The 18,609-nt window shown below is 37.1% G+C and overlaps 1 protein-coding gene and 1 long non-coding RNA gene across 3 annotated transcripts in view; one reads left to right on the top strand and one right to left on the bottom strand.

Moving 5' to 3' along the window:
• Window positions 1-4,377: 4,377 nt before the first annotated feature.
• eny2 (ENY2 transcription and export complex 2 subunit) lies at window positions 4,378-5,818 on the bottom strand. Its single transcript, XM_055210843.2, has 5 exons — window positions 5,661-5,818; window positions 5,267-5,340; window positions 4,944-5,014; window positions 4,794-4,868; window positions 4,378-4,619 (listed from the first exon to the last, which is right to left on the bottom strand). Exons 2-5 carry the CDS (start codon window positions 5,332-5,334, stop codon window positions 4,546-4,548), a joined length of 288 nt encoding a protein of 95 aa, XP_055066818.1. The 5' UTR covers window positions 5,335-5,340; window positions 5,661-5,818; the 3' UTR covers window positions 4,378-4,545.
• Window positions 5,738-18,609, top strand: part of LOC141367285 (uncharacterized) — a 77,570-nt gene continuing 64,698 nt past the window's right edge. For both annotated transcript variants that reach the window (XR_012371602.1, XR_012371603.1), the window contains exons 1-2: window positions 5,738-5,850; window positions 6,133-6,221. This is a non-coding gene — a long non-coding RNA (uncharacterized lncRNA). The remainder of the gene's footprint in view (window positions 5,851-6,132; window positions 6,222-18,609) is intronic.

Below are 18,609 nucleotides of genomic sequence, written 5' to 3'. Positions count from 1 at the left end.
TGTTTCAATTACACTGGGTTCTGCTTGTAAGACAACAAATAAATCTGCACTTCCACAACATTCCTTCCATAGCTGCTGCAGATTTAAAATGTTGCCGTTGTGGGATAAACAAGAGAAATGTGAAGTCGTGTTCAATGAAACTTAATACGCATTTGCTGATCATTACCTAAGATTGCCTTGTGTTAACTTTGGCAGACCTCGGCTTGGCTCTTAAATTTAAAGGGATGATGTATTTCGTCTTGTTTGTTATTTGCAACAGGCTACTGAGAAGAGAAATAAAAGAGAGGGAAACAGATAGAGAGGCGAGAGAGAGAGAGAATGATGCCTGTTTGACCGGCAGGCACATGCCAGAAATAACAGAGTGGACCCGGCTCTAGAGTCTCATTAGCTAGTGGAAAACAGTTCCCAGGAGGCACAATGGGGTGTAAATACATTTTAAACTGCTTAGACCTGAGGAAGCCCTCTGCCAGCTTTTCCTTACTCATTCTCGAGGAGACTGATGCTCAGCCATACCAATGCAGAGCTGTGTCGTATGTGTCATAAATTCAGGCACTGCAAAGTAAATTTTACTGAGTGTATAGCATACTTCCTGGGAAAGCTGAAAAAACAATATACCCTAGAAATTTGATATATTCTGTTTCTATCCTTGGTTTGAGGACAAATCTAAAAATACATAACAAATCGTTTTGACTTTTTCTTTAGACGGTTAGTGCACTTTAGTGCAAAATTTCATTAATCAAGGTTAGAGGATCTGTCGTTTTGTTTTAAACCTCTGACAAAAATTGCTTATTTTTACAGCTGAAACATTATAATATTTCCAGACCCTTTTAAAAAGCAGAAAGGTTTCAGTTTTTTATCCAACATTAAAATTATATTAGCTTTAACTACAAGTAAAAATTGTTGGAGCAGAATGTTTTTAGTTTAAACTTGAGTTTGCATGTAAATTAAAACAGATTTTTAAATGAAATTGTTTAAAAGGGGACATTTCACAAGGGGACATGTCCCCAGAGTACGTATGTGAAGTTCTAGCTCAAAATACCATATAGATAATTTATTATAACATGTCAGGGTTTTCCGCAGAAAATTTGTTAGTTAAGGTGGGCGGAGCTGGGGCATGGCAATCAAAGGGGCGTCATGATGAAAATGAAAATATTTTTATTAAAAACACTCAAATAAAACTTAATTTTGAAGAAACTATGACAGAAAATGAACACATACGGATTATTAATTAATTAAATGTTTTTAACAGATGGCTACCTCTAACGGGAATAGCTGCGTGATGAATGAAACTAAAAAGTTAATAAACACAAACTGAAGCAGATGTTGTAGAACGTCTGGTAATCGATGTTAGATAACGTGAAGATTGTAAAAACTGATTATTTCCCACTATTTAATACATTATCTTAAAGGAGTGTAACTACTGTAGCATGTAGATAATGCAGATAAATAACGTGAGCAAGAGCGCTCAACAATTGAATATCAAATCAACAGGCACGTGCAACCTAGCTAGCAGGTTTCTCAAAAAACAAAATCACCAGCTAACTTACTTTAAATTTGCAAGAACTATAGGCTAATACAATAACAGGCTAAAATAAACCCAAAACTTACAATTCTCATGGACACGTGTTTTATCTAATGACTATCCTCCAGACAGTGACGGACCATTTCTTTCTCTCTTTTCGTCCATGTGTGTCGCACGTGCACGCTCGCGGTGTGAAGCGCATCCGCACTATTCTCCGAGATGTTTTATCAACTGGTTAATTATCTTTCTCTCATTACGGCTGTGCGGCGCGTCCGCGTTATTCTCCGAGATGCAGCAAAAAACATTTTTGGACGACCTAGTTAAAGCGGTAGGGTGTTCCAGCTTAGGCGGGCCGCCCGAACTGCAAAGTGCTGCAGGAAACCCTGCATGTTAAAATTGCCACTTTGGAGGTGTGAGCAAAAATGTGCCGTTTTGGGTGTGTCTTTTTAAATGCAAGTTGATCTCTGCACTAAAGTGCCATGGTTGGATAGTGCAGATTAAGGGGCGGTATTATCCCTTTCTGCCATCACAAGGTGAGCCAAATTTCAATGACCTATTTTTTCACATGCTTACAGAGAATGCTTTACCAAAACTAAGTTACTGGGTTGTTCTTTTTCACATTTTCTAGGTTGATAGAAGCATTGGGAACCAATTATAGCACTTAAACATGGAAAAAGTCAGATTTTCATGATATATCCACTTTAAATTTTAAGCATTATAAGCATTTAAAGACTGAATTTAAGTTACTGGGGAATCAGTATTCCTATGTTTAAAAGGTGGTTGTAGTTTTATAAGAGCGGCACATGTAGTTGGAATTTTGATACCACTGATACAGTTTACCTTAAAGGAGGTTAACTCATTTTTCATCTGAAATTAATGTGGCCATGAAAAACATGTAGCCTACATTAAAATATAAGTTTACACAAGAAAGATTAAGATTTACTTTGGATAGCTTTGTTACATCCACATCAAAAGCTAAATGTTATTGCATAGTTCCATCATACTGTATGAGTTGTGTGTTATTACTTTTTAACCTGTTTGTTTTAAATTTGCTGTTGTTTTTAAAAAGTGTTAATAACTTGCCTCTTCAAGCCAACTATCAGAAGGGTGGCATAGCTCGGTTTCCACCCCAACGTTACCCAAACTCTGGCTCAATTAACTATTGACACAGCTGCGTTAATACTGAACTGATATTATTCCTGAGCCTCTTAACATTCCTGACCTAGACACAGTCTCACTGAGAAATTAGAGTAAAACAGAGAACTTTGAAAAAAGGGGGCTAAACATGTTTTTACTGAATCTAATGATATCAAACTAAAGTTGGTTAAAATTCATGGTAAATGAATCATGAGATGAATGATTGTTAATTTGCTAAATATATATTTACTTCTTTGGTCTTCAACATTTTCTATTAGACATATAGGGGCGGTTTTCTGGACAGGGCTTATTTATTCAAGACTAGGCCGTATAGTTATATTAAGACATTTAAATAGTTTTTACAAACATAACCTTAAAAAAACAATACAGATGTGCATCTTGAGACACATTAATGGCAGGCGTTACTTTTTAAATTAAGGCAGCTCAAATGTGCATTTTAGTCTGGGACTAGGATAAGCCTTGTCCTGAAAACTGCCCCATGGAGCATGGCTAGACTGGAAAGAGAGAAAATTGTATCAGGCCAAACATAAATTTGCATCAAAACAGTTTAACATGTCATATGTAAATCTTTAGGTTCAATCTTTAGAACAGTGGTTCTCAAACTTTTTCGGTGTGTGGCCCCCCTTTAAAAAAATTGTATGTAAAAGCATGTACAGTGCATCCCTTTATGCCCCCCCAAAGAACATTTATGACATAAAACATTGCAAAACTTAAAGTTTGAATTAGACAAATCATATTAAAGTATACAATGTAGTGCTGTTGGTTAGTAGCCTTAGTTTTCTGAGGTTTAATTACACAGAATTTATAGTAAATTAATGTATTTTATAAAATGTGATTAAACTGGGGCCCCCAGTTTGAAAACCATCGCTTTAGAAGTAAACAGTTCCTCAGAATTGTTCAAATCAGTAGTAGTCAGCAGTAGAATTAACATGTGTTGAACTATAATGCTTTAAACAATAAAATTCATTAACATTTTCAATGGACCCAAATAACGATTAAAAGTTTGTAAACACTCATTCTTTATATTTTTCCACATTATAATGGTATAAATCAAAACCATAATATAACATAAATGTAACTATAGGAATTTATGTTGTGATTAAAGCATCCAAAACAAATATTTTATCATCTGCAGTGTACTCATCTTTTGACTAGAATGTGCAAAATCATACTTTTGCCATTTTATTAAGCAGCTTATTGAGGTTTCACACTGAGATGAACTTAAGGAGTTTATATCTGTTCTTGGCTCTTATTGGCTGCTTTTTCTTCAATGTTCAGTGTAAGGCATCCATTTCAAATACATATATACAATAAAATCTTGGTTTTCTAACATAATTTATAGGTTTGGCACAAGTTTAAAAACGTAATTTCAAACATTTAGAGGTAGTTTCCCGGACAGGGATTAGCATAAGGCCTTACTAAAACATGTCTCACTAAAAACATTACTTGTGTGCATTTTGAGGCAAAACAAAGGGCACTGATGTATTTTAAGATTTGTCAGTGCAAGTTATTTTCAGTTTGAATAGCTCTTACATTTATTTTAGTCTAGGACTAGTCTAATCCCTGTCCGGGAAACTGCCCTATAACATACACCTTCAGAAAAAAATATTACGACCATTGTAAACAGTTTAGTCAAATGTTTTCAAACTTTGACTGGTACTGTACTTTTAAATGAATGAAGGCTGTAGAAAATAAAATATGTACAAACATGATCGTTTTATTGGCAGTAACAAAAATACACGAAGAGCAAAATCACACCATAAAACAGTTCAACCCATTTATAGTATTCTGGCATAACTGTTGGCATAATTCCAATACAAAAATGACAGATACTCTCATCAGAGTTATCTCAGATATACTGAGCATCATGTAGAGTGCTGGGCAAGGAAGGCTCTTATTCTTTGCAGTAGCTCCTTCTTTACACTGTCAGGAACCAGGGCTGAGAAAAACAAAGGACTCATAAATTTAATGCAGTCATTTGTGATTGATTAACAATCTTTATACAAAGAAAAGCAGTATTACTCTTTTGTATAATTGACATTTTTTTGTTAAAAAGTCAACGAACTGATTTAGAAGGTAAATTGTACTAGATGCAGAAGTACAATCGTCTTACCTCTTCCTTTAGGAGTAACTCCAGCGACCAAGTCCTCTACAGTAACATTCTCAATACCCTTTTCCTTTATCACATCTGCAAAAAAAAAAACGCGGCTTTATGTTGAAATGAATACGCTAAGCTCACAGGAGATCGCAGCAGTACTCTTACCTTTGCACAATGCTTTGAGCTGGTCTCTCCAGCCACACTCAATGAGCTTGGCACGGAGCAACTCCTTTAACCTGATCAAACCAAAACAAAGAATGTGATTCATGCAAAGAAAGATAGCCGGTACATATGGATTGTGTCTGAAAACCTAAGTTCTAAAAGTGGCCTTTATGTAAAAATGACTGTAAATCCTTTTTTGGGGGGCAGCTCACTAGGTAACCAAGTTAGATTATTATTTTTGAGACAATGATGTCTAAAATGTATAATGCAGCTCAGTAGGTTTTCTGATACAGCCATATAGGAATGTGTCGAGGATAGGCACTCACCTCTCTCTTTCACCCATCTCAATTAACTTCTGGTTAATAGCAGCCCTCATTTGTGATTCTTTACTCATATTATTCTGAAATAAAAAAATAGAAATAGTGAAACGTGACCTAAAGTGAAGCTCGTAATTCCAGTGCCACAAACAATAGGTGTTCCTGCTTTTGAAACACTATTGAATATTCACGTTTCTTTCAGTTTACGTAAAATATATAAAACTGTAACTATACTAAATGCACTTTGCCAGATAAACTATACGGTGTGCAATGCTGAATTGCTAACGTTACTAAAGCAACGAGCAAATGTAAGTGTGCATTTTTGCAATCGTATTACAGCTGTGTTTGCATATAAGCCTCGTTGTTACTATATTTCAAACAATGTAATTTCAAATTAAAATACCAAACAAAGATGAAAATACGCATAATGTTCTCATCGGCGAGTGTTGAATCTTCTTTGCTGTTGTTTGTAGCCGGTCGATGCGCACAGCGTTTAACTTCCCCGCAGAAACACGCCCGCCTGACGAAGGTTCCTACTTGATGGTTCCTAAGCAGCGTGTATCCGCAGCGTGGTTTATTACGCCAAGTAAGGGGTGAGCCTAAATCGACACCTTTATTTTTCATACACATACGAGTGCATACAAATACAGTTGGGTGCTACATTTATCTAATTACATTAATTTAACCATGGTGGCACGAGGAGTCATCATGGATTTAACGTTAGGCCTACTCTGTTAACTTGGGTACACATTTAAAATGTTAAATTAACCTGTTAATTTAAACCACAGATTAATTTACCAAGTAATTTAATGTATTTTAATCATCACAGACTTGGACGAAATGTAACTTCACATATTTTTTGTCTATTCGTGTAGGTATCATGAACCACAAGATGGCATTGTTGCATTTTATAGAAAGCAGCATACAACATCCACAGGTGCATGTGGTCTTCTTCTTAAAACAGGTAAGAGATGTGTTTTAATGAAATACACACTAACAACTTTATTTGCCATCACAGAACAACTAAACTAGTTTAATTGAGACAGTGAGAGAAACATTTTTACATTTAGTCATTTAGCAGTTGCCAAAGTGACTTACAAATGAGGTTACAGTCAAATCAACAAAATAGCAAAACTTCAAAAACTAGTCTCAGTTAACCTAATGCAATATATGAAGCCATAAACAATTTATTATTATATTATTATATATTATAATTTATAATAATAGGAAAGAATATGAGAATAGAAGTTAAAACAATTTTTTTGTCTTTATAAAAAACAGTTAAAAATGGTAAAGTCTAGGAGTAAGATCACATGACCTGATATAAAGATATGAAAAGGACAATGTCAAAGAGTCTGCCTCAACAGACTACATTTTGATTTCATTCATGCTTTAAAGGTACAGTATTATATTACAGTGCAACGTTTTAAAGAGCTCCTATAGTCCAATTCACAATTTTACATTTCCTTTTGGTGTGCAAGTGTGTATTAGTACATGTTAACAATATGCAAAAGGTACATACCCCAAAGTAAACAATTACGCAACATAAATCTCTTTTCTTGGACTTCAACAAACACATGAATTGTAGACAACAGTTTACTTCCTGGGTTTGTTGACGAAGACAAGACGGACATTATCATAATAGAGGGTATGCATTGATGTCACTTTTCCACGTGACCACGCCGGAACTCGCTCCGTCGAGTGGCAAACGTTTAACAAAATGGCTGGTTTTCATAGCGGCTGCTGCGAAAATGCCAGTAAAACTGACTATTATCAGCTTAAAATGAATTTAGTTGGACTTGATAGCAGAGGTGGACAATACTTGGTTACATTAGTTACATTTTCAAAGCATCTGTGCTTTATTAGGGTGTTTGTATTGGGAAAAATGTTACTTCACTACATTCTAAAGCATTAAATCATACTGTGTATTCTTTGATATTACATATAAAAATTAATTTAATACCTACTTACATTAAAATTGTGTACTTTTACTTGAGTAAAAGTACGTTAATGTACTTAAATATTAAATGTAAAACAAAAACGTGTATTTATGAAATGTAATAGAATAAAAATTATGATAATATACTTTGGTATCGTTTCCAAAGAATAACACGGATAAAATACAAATACTTTAAAAATACTTTTAAGTAGAAAGTAAAACCTCTGCTTGATGGTGACCTTTGCAACTTGTCAACCCATCTGTGGTCTGTAGACGTTGGCATGAATGATCTATTTACTTCTCCTTTCAGTGTTTTTTGGCAGTCTGTAAAACGATAGCTCCAAATTCTTTTTAATCTGTTAGTACAGTCTATCGCTCAACAGCTGTTTCCCATTTAAACGCGTTTTCCCCGTGTTTCTGTTGATTTCTCACTGTACTGAAATTCAGTGGGCGTAACCGCAGGCCTTTCGCCGAAGGTGACGTCACGTGCATACCCTCTCTTCCTCCCGCTTGGACTCACAGCCTGTAAGTTAACTCCTGCTAGCATTGCATTGAGCAAATCTTTCAAACATGGCAAGGAGCGTCACATTTCCGGCTGACGTCCGAGGTATTCAGGCCAATCAGAACGTACAAAAGCTGGCCAATCAGGGACGCAGAGCTTTTCAAATAAATGAGTTTTGTACAAAATCAGTGCAGGAAACAGTATATCTGGAGCTACAAAAATGTACGGTATGTGGAAAATATTGTGTTTTTGATTGTCTTTTCATTGTAAATTGTGTCAATGTAACTTTTAATGTCTCATTTATAGTCACAGATCTTATTTCGAAAGAAGTGAAACTGGTGGGACAAAAATGATGCAAATTTTACTTTACAACCATCAGCTAATTAATCCATGGAACTGTCATGAGCTGCTAAAAAGTGTGACGTTGTGCTTCTTATGGGGCCTTATTAAACATGATTTGAGAACCCCATGCGACAGTCTATTACCATGGATTTGCTCAAATATAGTTTAATTAACCACTCTGCTGAGCTCCTAAATGCCTCGTGATTTTTAATTGCCTACTGTTTGAGTTCTAGGCATCACAAGCTGTGTTGAAAGGGCTGGTGTTTATAATGTCTTAAGCAAGTTTCAAATGTGGATTTTCATGGATGAAAAATGTTCCAAGATATTGTGTCTCGAGTTCAATACGGACGAGTTTGTTTGTTAAAGTCAAAAACTGAGGTTATGAGATGGAGAAATGGGCAAGCGTTCAAGTGGAAACCTTCTGTTCTGACAGAGTGATTGATGGGTTATGAAGTCTATTATGGAGTCACAGTGTTACCTTTAAATGAGAGAAAGTATGTGAAGATTGATCTTATTCACCTGTGAAATCCAGAAACGGCCTGTTACCTGACAGATTTCTGCTTGTTTAGTCTCTCCTGCAAACTTTCTGTGCAATTAGAACTTCGATTTTGAATTGAGTAACGAGCTGTGGAAACATGATGTGTTTGATAGCGATGTAGAACACAATCTGTCAGTGTTATAAATGCTTAAAGATGAAGTTTCATTTTTGTTCATCACAGTTTTGTGAGTGATGGGAACCATTTTTATCCACTAACCATTACCAGTGAAGTGAAGTGAAGTGTGCAGATGCTGAGACAAGCGGAGGATTTGATTGGGATGGAGCTTTTCCATAAATGAACAGTTAAGCTCCTGAAAAATGGCAAATTGGTGATAGCACTTTTCAGGATCATTTCATTGTTACAGAAAGTTTCTCCAGGTCGTGACTGTTTATTGTGGTGATTTTTCTCCTCTACAGCCCACTTACTCTTGCTAATGCCTGGCAACTTCACATCCGCCATTTAGTTTGACACAAACCAGAGCCATTTGCCTTTGTTATATAATCAAGACGTCACCAAGAAAATCGTGATCTGGCTTGGCATTATTAAGAAAGCCATTACATGGTGACTAATACTGTTTAAGGGCATCAGATGTTTATAGGAACTTCCTGCTTTTTTGTTTAAATAACTGTTTGTCAATTCCAGTTCCAGAATGTTTGGGATGTCACCCTATATAAACTACCTGAATGAACTCATAAGCTTGTTTGTGTATTAATAAGGAGACACAACATTACGCTTGTTTGACTTCAGTGGTTCTGTGCAGACCAATCAGCGTGACATCAGAGTACCACAAAGGCGATTCTATATGCTTTCAAATCGCAGTAATTTGATGTCACACGCTGATTCTTTTGTCCGGTGCGGACGAAGTCGATGAATCCTTTAATGGTAAATGGCTGATGAGTCGAATCAGGTGCTTAAAAGGATAGTTCACACAAAAATAAAAATTCTGTCATCATGTAGCATGACCGCCCATCCTAGTGCACAGCAGTTCTTTGCATGTACTGCACAGCATTTTGAACCTTTGTACCACTTGTCGCATATTATGGAAATGTCATGCATTTTTATTAGTATTTTTAAAGCCCCCCAACCTAGAAAGTGCACTTTTAAATGTGTTTCTAGCAGAAAATGAGTCACCTGAGGGTGTGCAGAAACATCCTGTTATTATACAAATCCATTTATTCTTCTTTCTGTTAAAACGCAACAGTCACACAAAACAGGCTGTTGGGGATCCCTATCAATGTGATGTCACATTGATTACACCCCAATCATAACCACTCACAGACTCCGCCTTTTGAGCGCGTACTGTAGTTCAACCTTCTGCCAGAGACACATTCTGGGGATACCAGAGACTATTTTTATATTGCAAAAAACACTTAGGTTAGTGGCCCTTTAATTGTCATGTTAAGAAAACATGTATGCGTAATTTAAGTCGGAGCCAATGGTGTAGTAGACACATGGTGCAGACACACTTCTGGCGACTCGATTTCAAATCCCGGCTCGAGGTCTTTTGCCAATCCCATACCCCCTCTTCACCCTATACTTTCCTGTCGTCTCTTTAATTACTATCTATCCAATAAAGGCAAAAATGGCCCAAAAATCAACTTTAAAATAAACCAAACAAACAAAAAATGCATGCGTAATTTAAAACGTCGTAAAAATTTGGCATTGTTTCTACACTATTTGACAGCGCTACGTCAAAAGCAACCCTGCTCACACAAATAGGTGCGTTCAACTTCACGGGGCACCGCAAGAACTGACAGGCGGATGACATCAAAGTGCCGAAAGAACGATTTAAAAGCAGACTCCTTTGTATGATTTCTCACTTCACTCTTGCGGTACTTTGATGGTTCTTGCGGTGACGCACGGAGGTGAACACACCCAAATAAAACAAAATTTTTTAAGCCTGGCTTTTATCCAGTTGTCGAAAGAAAAGCAGAGAATGCTGTTATTAAGAGGCTGTGATGGCCGTCAATTTGGTGTCTCTCTCTCCGTCCACGTGATAGAAGATATTTTGATAAATTATGGTAGTGACTGTCAACTGTGTGCTTACTATCACTTATCAAAATATCTTCTTTTGTGTTCAACAAAATAAAGAAACTCATACAGGTTTAAAACAACATGACTATAACATAAAACATAAATAATGACAGAATTTTCATTTTGGGATGAACTATCCCTTTTATAAATAAGCAGACATCTAAAGCATTCTGGGATAGGGTGGACCGTCCATACTGGAATTGAGAAACACTGTTTTAAATAAACATTGTTTTGTCTGTACGCCAAATGGTGTCATCTACTTGGAACTTGTCAGCATTAAACCAAAAATATTTTTGGTCTTGCATGGCAAATCAGTAGCAACGTTTCTGATTTGCTTTGAATAAAGGCATCTGCAGACTGCATAATATGACTAAATTTGAACTTGAATTCAGTTTTCTAACTAAATGGTATTTAGTCTTTTTGACATCACCTCCACGAACAACCTGTTGGTGGAAGTTGGTGGGACGCTCAAGAGTGTAATGATTTTGAAGCAGTATTGCTTTAGTATTGTCAGGATGCGCAACCATCAGTGGCGGCTCGTGACTGCTCATCCGAGGGGCGCTAATTCAAAATAAGTGTTCGGGGTGTCGTGTGTGGTTCCTTTTTCCAAAATATGTGTTCTGCGCTTTGTGAGATCCTGTGTGCATCACGTGTTTTGTCAAAATAAGTGCCTGCTGCACATGCGTCAAAAGAGATGCTTAAATTCACAAAATACACGCAAGAGACTCCCTTAAAGGAATAGTCTACTAATTTTCAATATTAAAATATGTTATTACCTTAACTAAGAATTGTTGATACATCCCTCTATCATCTGTGTGTGTGCACGTAAGCGCCGGAGCGCGCTGCGACGCTTCGATAGCATTTAGCTTAGCCCCAATTCATTCAATTGTACCATTTAGAGATAAAGTTAGAAGTGACCAAACACATCAACGTTTTTCCTATTTAAGACGAGTAGTTATACGAGCAAGTTTGGTGGTACAAAATAAAACGTAGCGCTTTTTTAGGCGGATTTAAAAGAGGAACTATATTTTATGGCATAATAGCACTTTTGGGAGTACTTCGACTCGGCGCAGTAACACCCTCCCTCTCCAATTATGAGAGTGTGAAGGGGAGCGGACTTTTCAGGAGAGTCCAAGTAATCCCAAAAGTGCTATTACGCCATAAAATATAGTTCCTCTTTTAAATCCGCTAAGAAAAGCGCTACGTTTTATTTTGTACCACCAAACTTGCTCGTATAACTACTCGTCTTAAATAGGAAAAACGTTGATGTGTTTGGTCACTTCTAACTTTATGTCTAAATGGCACAACTGAATGAATGGGGCCAAGCCAAATGCCATCGAAGCGCCGCAGCGCGCCCCGGCGCCCACGTGCACGCACACAGACGACAGAGGGATGCACCAACAATTCTTAGTTAAGGTAATATATTTTAATATTGAAAATGAGTAGACTATTCCTTTAACAGTAAACTTTGATTATGCATGAGATTATGCGAGTATCTGGCAAACGCAAGCATCTCTTTTATCATAAACCCTTTAGACGCGTCTGCAGCAGGCACTTATTTTGACAAGACATGTGATGCACACAGGCTCTCTCGACGCACAGAACACATATTTTGAAACAAGGAACCACACACATGATGGGCTACATACATGATGTGACATCTTGTTCAGTTTGCATCGAGTGCCCTTGAAAAAAGAAGTCACCGGCCGCCACTGGCAACCCTACTTCTAAAATGGCACAGCTGTAAGTGATTTCTTTTGAATGTTGCACACAAAATGTCATACTTTCTTATATATATATATATATATATATCACTGAAATAAGTGTCCTAAGAAATCAGACTTGTCTCTCTGACAGCTCTTCACTTTATAAACATGTCCTATAGGCTGTTAGTTCCTGCTGCTAGGTCTCATAACCACAACCAATTGCTAGGAAAATGGATCCTTTATCTCCGATGGCCATTCAAAAGATGCAACCGTGTATTCTGATCCAAGCAACACATAAATGAGGATCGCACAAGCAAAACAACTTTAAGATGGAAATGCTAATGTATGTATAGCTTTCTGCTAGTAATATAGACTTCCTTGGACTCAACATTAGAAGATGCAAGGAGAAACAGTCATTATTTGTAAAGGTGCAAGATTCCACACATGGCCCGGAAAATCGCGTAGACATGCTATAAAAGGTGTGAAAATAGCAGTTGAGGAGGTTACCCTAGAAGTAAACAGTGCAGAAGAGTATACCACAATAAAAGTGACATATTAGTACTTAAGTAAAAAGTAATATAGGCAAGGCAGCGCTTAATAAAGCCAGATGATGTTCCTGTTCCAGTAAAATGTATTTGTCAGATTTCAATAGTGTGATAAAACCACTAAAGTAAATTATCCTAAAGTCTTTTTGCCTGTGCTCATTAACTGATGCCGTTGAAGAGATGTTCTCTTGAGAGATCTCGAGAGCTGGAGATCAAGAGGGAAACACTGAAGATTTAGGGCTCAGGTGGGAACGCTGAAGTGTAGGGAATGTTTCCTGCTCATCAGCGCTAAGAGATTCATTCCAGCTTTAATCAGGGACAAACTGTTTCGGTTCAGAGCATGCAGTGGCATTCATTTCATGATTAGAGGCTGCTGTGGGAAATTGGTGATTGTGCCATTGATGAGATCTTGTTTGAGGTGCCAAAGAGAAAGCATTGTAAGTGCATCCCTCTGGAGAACCAGCAAGGGTGCGCTCGTGTCTGGCACCAGAGCCGTCAATGACTGTCAATTCCAGAGCTTCATTAACAGGGCATCAGCATTCGCGCCATACCCTCCAACCCCAGTGTAACCCTTATCCCGTAATTCCTCCATCTGCTAAACATAGACTCAACCTGTTTGGTTTCCCTTTCCACTTCACATCTATACATAGCATCTAATCTCAACGTCACAAATGGTTTTCGCTCAGAATTTCCTCAGTGACCACCTGAGGTGAGACGCTTGTATCATTTCTTTGACTCTGCAGTGCTTGGCCGCCTGCAGCTCTACGGTGTTGTTGCTTGCCTAATGATGTAAGCCAACGTTGAATTCGAAATGAAGCACTCTGTTGTGGTCGATAGAAAAGCTGCAAATAAATCAAGAGGCGAACTTCATAGAGGAAGGGGGATTTATGAGGCCAGCGTCCACCCATGTATTTCATCACAGGAAGAGAGGTTTTAAACCATCAGCAACACTGCTTAAGGGCGTAGATATAGCAGATGTGCGAAAATAAAAAATTGAGAACCCTTCGGTCCACCTTAGGTAGGTTGCCACTGACATTATTATCAGTCAATAGCCTCACTCTCTGTGTATCTTGTGAAGGCAATAAGCCACTGTGGTGTTGTGTTTACTGGACTGGAGTTAATTATATTTTGACGGGTGATGATAGACTCAATGTTTTTTTTTTTTCATTTTTGCTCCCAGTCCTTTTCATTTCCTTGTCTGCTTTTTTCAGATGTGGCAGTATAAGGAAGTAGCACTTGCACATGAAGCGCGAATGCTTCAAGCTTGTTAAGAGCAACCTGTGTATTAACCAAACCTTAGTGTTACCCTACCTTACTTTACTTTTTTAAAGTGCAATACTACCAAAACTACTCAGTCTCATGTAGATGCGTATAAACAGCACGAAGTGTAAAAATCGTGCAATACATACGCCAAATTTCACTTTGGCGTGCATATGATACGCCAGTTCTTCCCATTCACTTAAACTGCATCTTTTTTGTTGTTTTATTTATTGGTTTCTCAGTTTTTTTAACCATTTTCACTTGGGTTTTCAAAGAGTTTATTTAAATGTTCATGTTATGTATTTTGGTTGCCTTTGTAAGTAATTAACTAGGCACATAATACTGTAAAAAATCGTTAAATGAATAAGTGAATCATAATCGCATCAAAGAAGGGTTTGATGTATCTGCTAAAATTGCATCGAGGGTGGGGGAAAATCGATATCATACCATAATGAACTGTCTGATTTACACCCCTAGCTGTCACTGGGGCAGTGCCCTTTCGAAAAGTAAACCTTTGCCCCTAAAGAGTTCATATTAGTAACTCAAAAGTACATAGCCTATTGGTACTGTACCAAATGTATCCAGATCTATACCTAAATGATACCTTGAACAGCTTGCTTTGAATCAGCTTGTCATGCTCAAATCTAATAAGCACCAGCCTCTTCAAACAGCACCAGCCACCATACCAAATTTGACCTCTAGCTTAAAGGGGGGGCTTAATGGTATTTCAAGCATTCTGACTTATTAACACAGTTATAGAGTTGTTTCCTCATGCTAAACGTAGGCAAAGTGTCAAAACCGCAGTTGGGCGTGTTTCAGAGTATTTCTGTGCCGAATGCACTTCGCCAGGGTTCCTACAAGTTTCGGCTAGTTTTTTTCGATTACGGTTCTAACTGACGTTTCAGGGGTTTTCGATACGCATCACTTCTTTATATGGGCTTCCGCCGGAAAACTTCCCCCGGAAAACACCGCCCAGCCGTCAGTCAGCGGGAGACGCTAGAGCTTGCTAACAGCTTATCACGCCACTCAGCTTTGTTTAATTTCAAAAGTCAACAATGGCACAACAAGAAGTGTGTTTTTGGATGTTAGGAGAAGACATCCAGCCTTATGGAAACAATGGATATAGTTTATTATCCGGATTAGCAGCGGAGTTTTGCGTGTGTGTTTGATGCTGTGGATTTTCAAAACCGGGTCATGACGAGTTACACGTGGTAAGTAAGACTTCTGTCTTATGTTGGAAATAGGCGTGTGTATATTATATAAATGACACGAACATGTAGTGAATCATAAGTTAAAACAGTGTTGTATAGTGTTGCATGACTCGTACTCGCTCCTCCTGCGGTAGTGACTCCTCCTTCTTCATTTTTTCGTAGGTTATCGGAAAGATTCGGTAAAGCTAATCTTTCTTTTATAAATCTGATTAAACTAAAGACTCTTCAGAGATATAAAGAATGCCATACTACTCTATAGGTACTCCAGATTAACATCAGAAATGCAGAAACAGCGTGTGTTACGTGAGCTTTAACCAGTGAGTTTTAGACAATGTGAAGGATAATATTAATGGGTTGTTGATGATCTTCTCTAACCACTAGTTGAAGAAGCTGGTAACACTTTACAATAAGGTTCATTAGTTAGCTACATTAGCCAACATGAACTAATAATGAACTGCACTTATACAGCATTTATTAATCTTTGTTAATGTTAATTTCAACAATTACTTATACTTTATTAAAATCTTGTTAACATTAGTTAATGCACTCTGAACTAACATGAACAAACAATTAAAGCTTACATTTTTATTAACTAACATTAGCAAAGATTAATAAATATTGTAACAAATGTATTGCTCACACTGTAAAAAATACTTTGCTGCCTTAAAATTTTTTGTATAATCAACTCGGATTTACAAGTCATTTCAACTTACTATTATTTATCTTGACTAGAGATGAGCTGTTATAACTACAGGTGAGTTGTTATAACTTATAAATTTAAGTTGACTTTTCTCAACTATATTTTATAAGTTGCGACAACTAATTTCTGTTGACATGACTTGTAAATCTGAGTTGATTCAACAAAAAATTTAAGGCAGCAAAAATTTTTACAGTGCATGGTTTGTTCAAGTTAGTTAATACATTAACTAATGTTAACTAATGAACCTTATTGTTAAGTGTTACCAAGAAGCTTTATTGCTGCCACAATGATTTAACTGCAGTGTACACTCATTTATGTGATTGTGATATATGTTTCCAGCATCAGATTTATTTAAAAGCCTTTGAAGCCAATTTTTTTTGCACATATAAGATTAAGGTCTGAACTTACTATAGCCATTATTTTAGAATATTTAATAAATATTTCCTATAGAATTATTTACATTTTTTAGATTAGCATTATCAAAAATTATCATTACCGCAACATGATATTATATTAAATATATGCATTTACAAACTCGTGTTTTGGTAATGAGAACTAAAAAGTTGTTTAAGTACTATGACAAACAAAATTTTAACTTTTATCTGGAGAGAAAAGATAAGAGCTGCTTACCTGGTAGCCATCTTGAAGGTCACAGTCAATTATGTCCCTTCCAACAATTTTTTTGAAAATGTTAGTTCATTGAGGGCTTAAATAATGATTGAAAATTGTTGCGGAGGATGAAAAAATTGGACTTGGACACATTTATATTTCTTACTATTGTCTCTTACCAATGATCACCAAATACCACATGTTTTTTTACTGTAAATGTTTATAGTATAACATGCACTGAAGCTTTGTATTTTTTATATTTTTTAATTGTAAATATTTCCATGTCAAAGAACCCTAATCCACTCATGGAGACGTTGGCGTAATGAAAATTTTCCCTTTAAATGTGAAAAAAAAAAACAAAATTGGTTTGTATGATGTCATGTGAAATCATGTGCAAAATAGTACATGAAGAGATGTAACTGTATGCTTCTTATTTTGATAGCATTTACTTTTTTATCAAAATGTTTCATGACACCTTATAAGTCTATTTCGCAAGAATCACCATATGGTAAATGAGCTTAGATCAAGAAGACTCAGGGCCCTATTTTAACGATCTGAAACGCAAGTCCGAAGCGCAAAGCGCAAGTGACTTTGTGGGCGGATCTTGGGCGCTGTTGCTATTTTCCCGGCGGGAGAAATAAGTCTTGCGCCGGGCGCAAATCAATAAGGGGTTGGTCCGAAGTAGGTTCATTATTCATAGGTGTGGTTTGGGCGTAACGTCAAATAAACCAATCAGAACGCTATCCAACATTCCCTTTAAACGCAAGGGCGCAAGTTCCATGGCGGGTTGCTATTATTATGACGGATTTGACATGCGCACGCCAGGAGCGGTTCACAGCCGATGAGACCGACGTTCTTGTAAGAGCAGTCAAAGACAGAGAAGTTGTTTTGTTTGGGGATAGGAGAAACCCGCCCAAATCAGCGTCGGTTAAACAGGCGTGAGAGAAAATAGCCGCAATTGTCTCATCAGCTGCGCCAAGCACTACAATGATGTCAGGAGACGGGCGGATCCCAAGCTTGCCAGCATAAATCGGGCACTCCGGGCACACAGGAGGACATCGCTGCGTCCACCCTCACCGCTGAAAGGGTTTGGGGGCTTTGAAATCGGACACAAGAAACGCAAGCAAGGTCCAACCCCAAAGTACACTTACAAATCAAGTTCATATACATGAAGGTTTCTTATGAAAACATTTTAATTATTATTTAGATAAAATAAACGTAATACAGCCACACAACAATATGAAAATATTTTAATCGTTATTTGCATGATAATTGTTTAACGCTGCCACACAAAATAAATAAAAACTATCACCACAATGCTCACCAAAATGATTTCCCTTATCTCATGTATTAATATTTTTTATTGTAACAATTTATGATTTAATAATTTCCCTTATCTTATATTTTTATTGTAACAATTTATGATTTGCAAAAATAACTGTTGCATCTGTGTAGATTAGATAAGCAATGCGCGTTGTGCGCGCTATACATTATGGTCAAGCATGCGCCCTTAAAATAGCATAATGAACCACGCGCAACGCGCCACTGACTTTAGACTAGTTTCTTTTGGTTAGTAGCGCAAATGTTTTTTGAAACTGCAAAATAGCATAAGAGATGGTTTGCGCCGGAGCACGCCTCCTTTTTTGCGCTGAACCGCCCAGGTAGCGCAAGTTCATTCCCTAGTTTGCCGACGTGCTTCTGTGGAGGGAAAACCCGCTGTGCGCCAGTGCAAAATACGAAATGATACATGCGTCACTGACAAAGTCAATTGCGCTGGGTGCAAGATAGGGCCCTCAGACTATAAGACAAATAACCCAAGCTTGGACCTGTAGTTTTCTAAACCAAAAAGCACATTTACCTATAAGTAGATCAATCAGTAGTATTAGTATTGGTAATATTTTTAAAAAAAGCACCAAATATTTTTCTTAGTTATTTTCCAAACTATTTCTTCATTTTATAAAGAGT

Source organism: Misgurnus anguillicaudatus, chromosome 10 (assembly GCF_027580225.2).
Source record: "Misgurnus anguillicaudatus chromosome 10, ASM2758022v2, whole genome shotgun sequence".
In the NCBI taxonomy this organism is placed as follows: Eukaryota; Metazoa; Chordata; class Actinopteri; order Cypriniformes; family Cobitidae; genus Misgurnus; species Misgurnus anguillicaudatus.
Note: the sequence above shows the minus strand (reverse complement) of the source record. Positions and strands in the feature narration are given on the sequence as shown.

Bases quoted from the DNA above. Each gene is read 5' to 3' on its own strand.
- eny2 (XM_055210843.2), bottom strand. From the start codon at position 5,334: ATGAGTAAAGAATCACAAATGAGGGCTGCTATTAACCAGAAGTTAATT. The intron at 5,015-5,266 runs GTGAGTGCCTAT...TGGTTTGATCAG, and splicing joins GAGATGGGTGAAAGAGAGAG to GTTAAAGGAGTTGCTCCGTG. The intron at 4,869-4,943 runs GTAAGAGTACTG...TTTTTTTTGCAG, and splicing joins GCTCAAAGCATTGTGCAAAG to ATGTGATAAAGGAAAAGGGT.